General features: G+C 42.3%; 3 protein-coding genes across 3 annotated transcripts in view; all 3 read left to right on the top strand.

The window, feature by feature from the left end:
* The first annotated feature begins 4,547 nt into the window (after positions 1-4,547).
* The window catches only part of LOC134177243 (centrosomal protein of 83 kDa-like), a 14,348-nt gene continuing 7,393 nt past the window's right edge, over positions 4,548-11,502 (top strand). Inside the window, exon 1 of the mRNA XM_062644021.1 lies at positions 4,548-4,650. The gene's annotated coding sequence lies outside the window, so the exon portion shown is untranslated. The remainder of the gene's footprint in view (positions 4,651-11,502) is intronic.
* Positions 9,414-10,070, top strand: LOC134177735 (uncharacterized protein K02A2.6-like). The gene is made up of 2 exons (XM_062644511.1): positions 9,414-9,467; positions 9,732-10,070. Exons 1-2 carry the CDS (start codon positions 9,414-9,416, stop codon positions 10,068-10,070), a joined length of 393 nt encoding a protein of 130 aa, XP_062500495.1.
* Positions 10,159-10,999, top strand: LOC134177534 (uncharacterized). The gene has a single exon (XM_062644319.1). The coding sequence runs from the start codon at positions 10,163-10,165 to the stop codon at positions 10,907-10,909; it is 747 nt and encodes a 248-aa protein (XP_062500303.1). The 5' UTR covers positions 10,159-10,162; the 3' UTR covers positions 10,910-10,999.

Below are 11,502 nucleotides of genomic sequence, written 5' to 3'. Positions count from 1 at the left end.
ATCAAATGAGACGCAGTTCACATGGAGCTTCATGATATCGATCACTTCAGTAGAAAGCCGACTCCCAAACATACGAGAGTAGAGGCATGACTCTGAACCAGACCTAGACGCAGCAGTACAGTAGTGTAGTAGAAGTAGCTGTGGCCATACGCCAGACGCGCAATCACACTCTAGCACTGCCCAACAGACAACACTAGAGATACGTTCCATTGACATCTGTATCCTGAATTTTGGAAAGTCAGTTGCGGATTTAGGGTAGGGGTTGTGGGGTTGCAATCCCCCCTTTTTTGGCCTCGGAGTTAAAGCACAAGATCTTGAAGCCGCATTGTGCTCATTTCCAGTATTTAATTAAATATGACTAGGTAGATTCTTGACGAAGTGAGACATCTGGCAGCGAGACTCCAGACTCGTGACCAGGATATCTTTGTTGCGTAGGGAATGGTTCACTCAGTACGTAACTGAAAGAATGAAGGCAACAAGGCAGGATATATGCAACCTCTTTGACATCTGGTATCAAGACATTCTGCGACTCGCAGACATGATTGGATCCGTTGAATCTGTTCCAAGACAAACGAACTTACAGCGAACCGGAGCAATACATGCACCTACTAGTAGTCGGAGTCCGATTGAGCACTACAAACGATCCGTTGCGATACCCCTCCTAGACTTCCTGCTTCTTCAGATGCGCGAACGATCTAATGGTGAGCAAGATAATGTCCGAGCATTTTTGTGTCTAGCGTTTACCCTTCTGGTTCGTTCCGACGTTGACTCAATGGAAAGCAGATCTTCCATTCCCGGAGTCTCTAGGATGTGAAATGAGAAGGTGGCAGTCAGTGTGGCAAAGCAAATACCAGGAAATGCAAGAAGCAAAGAAAAGAGAGCAAGAGTGCAAGAAGGCCATACCAAACAATTAATTAACCTTCTCCTGGCCTTGGGAGCCTGTGACTCTCGGTTGTACCCGAATGTTCATCGTCTGCTATTGATAGCATGTACACTGCCTATCACAAGTGCAGAAGCAGAGAGGTCATTTTTTCTACTGAGGAGACTGAAGACTTACTGTCTGTTTGCGTCAACTTTGCGCTTTGAAAATCTGTAATAACTTCTGCGAAATAGGGCAGACAGTGACGATCTTGGTATCGTTCGAAACCGCAAGTTCCCGGATTTTCTATAGCTAAGGGTAACGACGGCGTATGTATTACACAGGCGGTTTGATAAGGCTTTTGGATATCAGGAGTCGATAGGGTTCTTAAATTATTAGGAAGGTTTGATCTTACAACAAGAATGCTGCTAATAGAGGAAGTAGCCAATTAGCAAGGTTACTAGACGGTCCGCTACTTTGACATCAACTCACAGTTGCTCTTGTTTCGCAAGTAGTTGCTTGATATTTCTGACTCTTCTTCTCGTTCTGTTTCGTAGCCTGCCACTTCCTCTGCTGTTACCTAACATCTTTGTATTGTAATATAACCTTTAGAATGTACAGTTAAGGGATATCACTTAACATCTGAGTGTGGTAAGCTAATACAGCTGCATCATAAGTCACTTTCGAGAGCAAAATCAACGCGAACAGAGAGTAAGCAAAGTCTACCATGGCAAAGGAGCGTCTTGCACACCTATCAGTTATCGTCATGCATTACAAAGACCAGGTACCAACAGACGAAGTTTGTACAAAATCATCCACGGAAATTGTTCATACAGTCTTTGAAAGAGACATAGAGTTGCACAGCAGTTTACTTAACATTTATTTAGCAGTAGTCTATGCATGACGCAGTTAGGTTCTGTTAGACAGTTTTGATGATTTATGGAGTCTAGAACATGACACACTGCTAGAAATATGTTGCCATCGTTGTTGCCATTTACTTTAGCGAAGCTGTAGGAAGCCTGGGCCATTGCACCTCTAACAATACAAATGCGTTGACTGAAGTAGGCGTGAAATTTGCAACCCCTTCTTTTCAAAATCCTGGATCCTCGCCTGAAGGCATAGCTACAGCATTTGGGGACTCTATATTTGCAATTTTGAATTTGGGGACTTCGTATTTGCATACTGTTTACAAGAGCATGATAATTTGTTGCTTACCTGATTCTTTCAGACTCTAGACAATGTAATGTCGCTGGTCCGCGCAGTACGTATATAGCCGAACTCGAGGAGAAGACGCGGGGAATACAAGACAACCCTAGCTAGAGAAATCCTTTGGTAGTCAAGAGACACGTGCCAATGCTAAACTGGCATTATAGTTATTATGTTAATTGATGATTCCTCCTTTTATCTGACCTCATCACAAAAGAATTGAGTGACAAGAAGTACGAGAAAAGATATACTAGACGACTGAACTCTGCGGCTGTCAAGTTTCCTCTCTAGCTTGTATCTAAAATTTGGATGAAAATATCCATATAATCAGATTTTAGGACGCCATAACGCAACTGATTCATTAATGTAAGGCGCGTTGTGTGGAAGTTCGAAGCCACAAGCTAACGTGCTCTACATAAATGAGTTGAACAAGATTGATTGCAGTCTAATCTCCAAACAGATGCGAATCTGTATGTAAATTAGGTGTATTATAGTTATTTGTGTAATAGCATTTTGTGTAGTGCTTCTAATTTTGTTGGGATTTTGTGAAGATAATGATTATTTGATCATTAGCCTCTATACCTTGTCGGTATCTGGAGATTTTAGTATAGAAATATGTAAATGTATTAAACAGTATTGGCTAATATATATAAACACACGTCCACATGTTAATTAATTAAATATTGATGTAACAACTTATTGATTTTGGTTTTTTGCAGTATCTAGTACGTGATCTTTAATCAGTGCAGCAATTAGTAATTGATTATGAGAGTTTTGATAAATAAAATATTTCTATCTGTTAATGGCTTTAGTTAGTAGAAGTAAGCTACAGACATTAGTGCATGAGTGCAGTCAAACAAATTACAACTGAACTAGTAAATAATTAAAATTATAGTCATGTATACTTAGTGATCAGAGAGGACTGCACAAGATAACAAAGACATGTGAGACTGGTGTGTGTTTGAATGTTAAGTTAACTAAACTCTTTGTATTATTCAGAAATGTGTACGAGATTTGTAGTCTCGCAAGCCAAGCCATCCTCCGTGCTCACAGTGCAGCGACCTCACGTGTTGTTCGCCTGCTCACATGTGAGGGGAGGTGAAACTGCGTGGGAGCAGTTTCGGCTCAAGCACATCCTCTCACGTGCGAGTAAGCCAACAACACTTGAGGTCGCATAGTGAGGCAGAGCACAGTGAAAGCTTGGATTGCAAAGCTAGAGATTTTGTCACACTTGTAGACAGAACTACAGACAACATGAAATAGTATGAGCTTATAGCACTAACATATATTTTTGGATTTTTATATTGTGATTTTAAAGACACTGTGGATCCATGTTCTCTATACAAAAATATGAAAAAATGTTTAACTTTTTCTGCTATTTGCTTGGACTGTATGCTGTAGACTGTATCTGTATTTCGGTTGTGAAACACAAGCAAGTTTAGTAACAAATCGTATGCCAGTTTAGACTAAAATGGTAAATAAATATATTGAACCGTTTTCATCAGTCTGGTAGTTACACTATGCAGCTACAGAAAGACGTACATGCAACAGAGTGAGTATAACGTTTACTCTTTCGTATCTGTTATTATAATTACAAGCAACTGATAGCAGTAAAGATATCAATTAGTACATGTGTCAATCATCTAGATTTTCAAAATAATTAAAATTTTAATGTTTGGCTTTACAAAACTCAAAGACTCTGTACACGTATGTAAAACCAAATTATTGTGAATTAGTATCTGTGGATTTCTTTTGTGAGTTTGGCCTTGTATGCATGAGTATCTAAATACCAGTTACCTGTGACTACTATGCATCAATTTTTATTGCAATTTTTAAAATTTTATAATTTAAATATATTTGAACTAACGATTTTATAATATGTAAGTTACTTTTTAGTTTCAGTGATGTAAGTCCAAAAAGTTTTGTGAGGGTTTGGAGTGCATCATTTCTCTTTCTACTGTGAGTGCAAATGACATACACTTTCTTATTTTTAAAAACTTTTTACGTCTATTTTAAAAATATAATTATGTTAATTAAATAAACGTAAATTTTTTTGTGTTGTTTGACTAACTAAAAGATAGTTTTGGTAGTTTACATTTTGATAAAAAATAGAATGTTATAACATGGCCACGTGACGTGCGACCAGTCACGAGAGATGGGATATTGCACAGCAAGTGCGCAATAACTTACTTCCGGTTAATATATCAAACTTTTACTTAGACTTATATACGTCACGTGACCACGGTAAAAATAAATTATTTATGATTGGCGTGCTTTATGGCTTTTACCAGCGCGAGGGGCGGGGTTAGTATGCATGTACCTATGCTACGTGTCTGCACGTGCTTACTCTGATCGCGCTAAATCCGTATTTATCTAAATTTAATAATAGCTGTACAAACTTGGTCTAACTGGGACAAGCCAGCTGTATACCAGTTGTTCTAGTTATGGCAAACACTATAACTTGGTGTCGCACATCATTTGCAGCTCATCTGTTTTGCACTCTTTCGGTGCAGCGTGGACTGCATGCGATGCCTTCTGATCGTTAAAAACGTGCGTCGAAACAGCGTTGGACTGCGAGCTGTGTGGTACGTGCATGCATGCAGTCGATTTTACAGAGAGTTATTGGTATTACTTAAAGCTGCAGCTGCAAACACAGACGTCTGCTGAAGTCAACGATATCTGGATACTCGCGAAGGGTACAGTATACATATACAGGTACTGCGCAATCCTGGTGTCAGCTTTCTGGGAAGCTTCGGATTATTTCGTAAGGGGTTTTCTAGGGGACTTCTGACAGGATGTTTAGCTAGAGTGTTAGCGTAGAGGCCGAATACAACATGAGTTGCTTCTGTGCGTGCAGTTTTGTCTGCATGCATTGGTCGTTTCAACAGACATGGACAACAATGTAACTCAGCAGTCTAGACGTCTAAAGTCTCTACTTTACTAGCTTTTTACATTCAAACGAAAAGATGGACTTGGACTAACGCGCGTTAAGACTTGTTCAGGTTTATCACATCTTTTTTCCGACTGACGCAACTGTCTAGAGATCTGACAGTGCAAGTCGTGTTTAATTGTTATGGACGCAAAACTATATTCGACAACATCGCTCGCTCAAACATCGAGAAACACTGTTAGACTTTTGTCTCTAGCAAAAGCCATGCAATGTTTGCATATCTAGAAAAAACAGACTGCTGCGTATTTGGGGACGCTGGGACTTTCTTTACGGTCAGTGAGACACATTCAAGGGACTGGCAACGTTAACGTCAATAGGGTTGAGCTGCAGCCAACCAAGCCTGTGGATTGCTAATGTTTGCACTCAATTAGGAAGTTAGAACGCTCAAAAGACCGTTCAACTCTCTGGGTTGTAGACTAGAATAACAGATAATGCAGAGCCTTCTGCATAAAGATCTTTAGCAGTGGCGTAGGAAGATGAATAGGCCAAAGGGCGCCAGCTTTTTAAAATTGATCACGTGACAACGTCGTATTAATTAAAGTGCAAACGGAAACCCTCGGAAGGCGGTCGTATCAATAAATTGAATTCGTTTGTAGAGTTCGTTGGTAGGACTTCGGCCTAGATTTTTTCTCTCGGCTTTGATGGCCGTGAATAGTTTTTGACTCGAAAAAATCCAGTGCATGGGGCTGATGTGGAGTTGAGGAATCTGCACAGCATGGACACGTGCAGTTCACCTAACCCTGGCAGATGAGCTTAAAAGGTCAGTGTCTATGTCGTTACTTTCCGCTGAAGTTGTCTCCACTGCAGATTCCAGGCCCGCGGTTTCCCGGAAGGTTGTTCTATTCTTAGTCAAACAATGTTAACGTGTTGCAGATATCATAAACACGCGTACAGGAAGCACGCTCTTACTCTCGAGATTTCCAGCTGTACTAAAGAAGCATTCCAGTTTTCGTTGCGCCGTCTACTAGTGTAGAGACCAATCTTGTTTCCCAGGTTTAGGCAAGCCTCGTCCTGCTGTAGAACTGAACGTTGTACTGTATTGCTCAACGTCAATCCCTCTTCTTCACGTACTCCAGTCACTTCACTATGAAACTCTCTGAAAAATCAAGGGGCTGACACCCCCGGAGCCCCCGTGGTTCCTACGCCACTGTATGGATAGGGCTCATCCTACACGGGAATCGGGCACGAAAGCTAGCACGAGAGGGTCTGGCAATTTTAATTAATGCATGCCGTGCGTGAGCTCTTGTTTTTACAACTCTGTTTACGTTATGACGTCGTTCAGTCGTAGCCGTATGCAGATATACCAACATTCGTATTTCTGCCATTGTGATGACACGTAATTACGTAAACAATCTGGCAAAAATCTGCAGATATTCTCTAGAGCTACCTATACATTTTCATGTAATAGCTTTGGCTCATAAATTTATTGACTAATAGAAACCGTTTCTGCTGCAGGCTATTATACACTTGAACAACCATGTAGTGTACAGTTTTGTCTAATTTGACGTGAAAGGCAATTTTTTGCATATCTAGAAAAGCAGACTGCTACAGTACGTATTTGCATGGGAACATGTCTTCACGCTGGGACTTTCTTTGCAATAAACACTGTGCTTGCTGGCCGTAAAGCTCCAACAATTGTCTAGCAGATTCTTGAAGGAAGCTTTACTACTGCTACAATTACGTCATAGGCTAACTCTGTTCAACCCGTGCAGTGCTTGATTACATAAAACGTGAACGTACAGAGCTCTCATTGGTTGGCATAGCGTCGTACCAGACCTCTCGCGCTGTCGTGTCCGGTTCCCGTATTACATGACAACGCCGGAGAGGGTCTGGGATCATCCCGCATCCCCTTTGTAGTAGAGTAAGGGACTATGAGGCTACCTTAGTACTCATTAGCATAGAACATGACACTATATAGTAGACTGTGGCATGTAGTTAGCCAGTCTTGTGTAGTCTGGTGTAGTATTGCGTAGACACTGTAAGCAAGCAAGCTGCAATAGAACCAATAGATGGTCGGTAACGACACAACAGTGGCGACGAGAGATAGCGAGTGCAGCCGCAAATTTGGAACACGGGTTGTTGGGCGAATGCCGAGCGGAGTAGAAAGCATCGACGAATCTAAGGAAAGGTTCGAGCTTTACTGCCTGGCAAACGCAGTACCCATAGGAGACGAGCACGTAGCTCGTAGGAAGGCAATCTTTTTAACGTCTTTGGGTACATCGACCTACATTTTGTTGCGGACCTTGGTACGACCTCGCCAACCGCAAGATTTGGAGCTTGCTGACATCATTCAGCAACTGAGAAGTCATTACGAGCCGAAGAAGGTTGTTATAGCCGAGCGATTTCGTTATTACAAGAGACAACAGAAAGAAGGTGAAACTGTTACGGTGTTCTTGTCAGAATTGCGTCGTCTAGCTAAACGCTGTGAGTTCGGAGACAAGTTGTCAGTTGCGTTGAGGGACCAATTCGTATGTGGATTACGAGTAGAAGCCCTACAGCAGAAAATTCTGGCGGAAACTGACTTAACACTCGATAAAGCAGTACGAATCGCGCAAGCCTTTGAATCTGCAAGACAAGAGACGATAGCTTTGCGAGGAGACACGCGCAGACGTGGATCACCAACGGACCACGAGACGGCATTTAGCATGCAAAGTAGTAGCAGTGGGAGGTCAAAGGCAACACAGTCTGATGTGAAAGTATGCTACAGATGCAATGGCAAGGGCACGTTCCTGATCAGTGTCAGATGAAATCCAGAGAGTGTTATTTATGTCACAAGAAGGGACATATTGCAAACGCCTGCCGAAGTAAGAAGCAAGGCGATTTCAAGAGCGGGAGCGGAGCAATGGGTACCAAGAATACAAACTACCAGAAGCAAGCCACGTTACAAGTGGAAGAAGAGGAAGTATGTTCACTTTATGATTATGGTCTGGGAAGTCAGGACGCTATCAAAGTCAATATAACTGTAGCTGGACAAGAATTAGAGTTGATGGTTGAAACGGGTGCAACTATTACCGTGATTCCCAGGAAGACTTATGAGAAATAACTATCCCATGTCAAACTCCAGAGCAGCAACGTGAAATTACAGTCATATTGTGGACAGACATTGTCTGTACACGGAGAAGCTGTAGTACCAGTACGCTATGAAGATCGAGAAATAAGAGGTAGAGTAGTTGTCATCAATTGCTGGAAATAAGCCAGCAGGGCTTGGCAGGAATTGGTTGTCACAACTCAAGTTGGACTGGGCGTCCTTATTTAGCTTGAATGTTCTGGATTCCCTACACAAGTTTCCTGAGTTATTTAAGAAAGGAATGAAAAAGCTGCAAGGAGTGAAAGCAAAAATTACTTTGAGTGCCAATGCAAGGCCAGTCTTTCATAAGGCAAGACCAGTACCATTTAAAGTAACCCTCAATGAATATTTGGAAACTATTGAGTATCCCACACCAAATGCTCAAGATTTATTTGCTACTTTAGCGGGTGGTCGACGATTTACCAGGCTTGATCTAAAGCAAGCTCACCAACAAATGGAAGTGGATACCGGAAGCCAACATTATTTAACCATAAATACTAGGAAGGGTTTGTTTACTTATACCAGGATTGCTTATGGTATACGAACAGCACCGAGTATTGTCCAGAAAACGATGGACATGATATTGTCCGGAATACCAGGAGTTTGTTGGGTTTTTTATGACATACTGATTGTCGGTTCAACTAATGCTCAGCACGATGCAAGAGTGAGGCAAGTATTACAACGCCTAAAGCAACGAGGAGTCCGGCTAAAGAAGGACAAATGTGAAGTTGGGACGTCTGAGGTGACATACTTAGGTAACAGGGTAGATCACGAAGGTCTGAGACCTACAGAAGACAAGGTCAAGGCTATCAGGGAAGCACCTGAGCCAGGAAATGTGACTGAGTTGAAGGCATTTCTGGGGCTGTTGAACTATTCCAGCCATTTCTTATCAAATCTGGCAAATACTCTACAAGCATTGTATGAGTTACTTCAAAAAGAAAACAGTGGAGATGGACAAGGAAACACAGGGCCGCTTTCAATGCAGTAAAGAACAAGTTATTACAGTCTGGTTTTCTTACGCACTATGATTTGTCTCGACCAGTCAAGCTCAAATGTGACGCATCCCCATATGGAATAGGAGCCTGTTTGAGTCACCAGTTTGAGGATGGATCGGAGAGACCGGTAGCATTTGCTTCACGGACACTGTCATCAGCAGGAAAGAGCTACGCCCAAATAGAGCGTAAAGCACTGGCCGAAGATTCACACTTGTGACAGATCACAAACCTTTGGTCAAAATTCTGGAACCTAAACAGGGTATCCCGGCGTTAGCAGCAGCAAGGCTGCAGAGGTAGGCACTAATTTTAAGGGCATACGAGTACAACCTGGAGTATATGGCTGGAGAGGAGAATAAGGAAGCAGATATGCTGTCCCGACTGCCAATGGAAGTGAATGTCATAGATAGACCCCAACCAGGAATTGTACCATGTGGATTGCTGTGAGACTCTACCTGTAACAGCAGCAGAAGTAGCACAAGAGACTAAAGCAGATTCAATTTTGAGACAGGCACACCAGTATACATTGTCTGGATGGAACTGGAAAAGTCACATGGATCCAAGGTTACAACCCTACTCACGACGGTCAGATGAACTTAGCGTTGAAGAGAACTGTTTCTTTGGGGAACAAGTGTGATAATACCACAAATATTACAGTCAAGAGTTCTAGCAGATCTTTATGAAAACCACCTGGGTTCATATCGAATGAAGGCATTAGCTAGATCGTATATCTGGTGGCCGAGTTTGGACATGACGTTGGAAGAATTGTGCAAGAAATGTGAAATTTGCGAAAGTCAGAGAAATAAACCGCCTGCTGGTATTCCTCATCCATGGATGTATCCCACAGTATCTTGGGAGAAAGTTCACGCAGATTTTGCGGAGTTGGAAGGTCAACATTATCTTATTATGATTGACGCTTATTCCAAATGGTTGGAGGTGCATCAAATGGGCCAGTTTCAGTTTTCATGGCATCTCAAGACGATTGGTGACAGATAATGGTCCACAATTCAAGTCAGTAGAATTTCAGGAGTTTATGGAAGGAAATAGTATCAAACACCAACTCACCCCTCTGTATCACCCATCGAGTAATGGACAAGCAGAACGAGCAGTTCAAATCTTTGAAGAGATCTATGGAGGCACGACCTAAAGGACTTACTATTCGACATCAAATATATATACTACTGCTGCAGTATAGGTCGACTCCTAATACCTCAACAGGAAAAACGCCATCCGAGTTGCTAATGAAGAGAGTCTTACGAACAAGACTAAGCCTTGTTAAACCTACAGTTGGAGGAGAGATTCGAGACGGACAGGAGAGCCAAACAGAAGCAGCATCCAGAAATCGTGAGATGTTACCTGGAGAATCAGTGGCAGTATGGAACCCAAGACAAGATAGTCGGGGACGATGGCTCTCTGGAACAATAGTTCAGAAACTGGAACCGAGCAACTATTTTGTAAACGTGAATGGTCAGGCTAGCTATGTTCATGTAGACCATATATTACATCGTGATATCAGAAGTTTTCCACAGGATGTACATCAGGAGCAAGCTTCCAATACTCGTGATAGTACAGCGACTATGATTCCACCACAAGCTGGAAGCTATCCCGAAGTCAGTGCTGAGAAGACAATCTCATCAACAGACTCTACTAGGGAAGACTCGGTACCAACTACTCCTAGCCACCCTGAGCTAACAGAGACACAGTCGAAACAGACTGATAACATGCCAACAAAGAAACCGATTGAAAAGTCAACAGACAGAGAAACTCGACGATATCTCACAAGGAACAATAGAAGACCCCCAAGAGATATCGAGAGATTTAGTGGAAGAGAGTAGAGTAAGGGACTATGGGACTACCCCTAGTACTCATTACCATAGAGTAGACTGTGGCATGTAGTTAGCCAGTCTTGTGTAGTCTGGTGTAGTATTGCGTGTACACTGTAAGCGAGCTGCAATAGAACCAATAGTTAGTCGGTAACGAAACAACACCGTTTGTGCTATTAAATGATCAAATTAGCTCGTATGTAACCAAGCCTCAGGCTACTAATACGATTAGTCTAATAGTTATTCTCATGTGTCACACGGGATGTCTAACTCTTGCAACAGACTGACCTTCCATTCGTACTCTACTTGTTTCTTTTCAATGTTGGTATCCTGTCCCTACGCAAGCTCTACGTATTTGCCAACTCTCTGGGAGAGAGGACTTCCTCTCGAAGAGACTCTAGAGCAAGAGTCCTAGTCAATACCGTGTTTGACGGCACGCGCTGCCAGGCTCCAGATGTTTCCGAATCGTACACGAGCTTCCCGATTCGTATTGTTCTCGTAGCCTAGCACAGTAATAGAGTGGCGCCTAGTGCATCCCTATTCCAAGCTACCTAGACTGCTGATCGAATAACATTGGACCTCATGACACACAGCTTCAGCTAACG

This window comes from Corticium candelabrum, chromosome 3 (genome assembly GCF_963422355.1).
Source record: "Corticium candelabrum chromosome 3, ooCorCand1.1, whole genome shotgun sequence".
NCBI lineage: Eukaryota > Metazoa > Porifera > Homoscleromorpha > Homosclerophorida > Plakinidae > Corticium > Corticium candelabrum.
The sequence above is the reverse complement of the archived record's forward strand: the minus strand, read 5'-3'. Positions and strand labels throughout refer to the sequence as shown.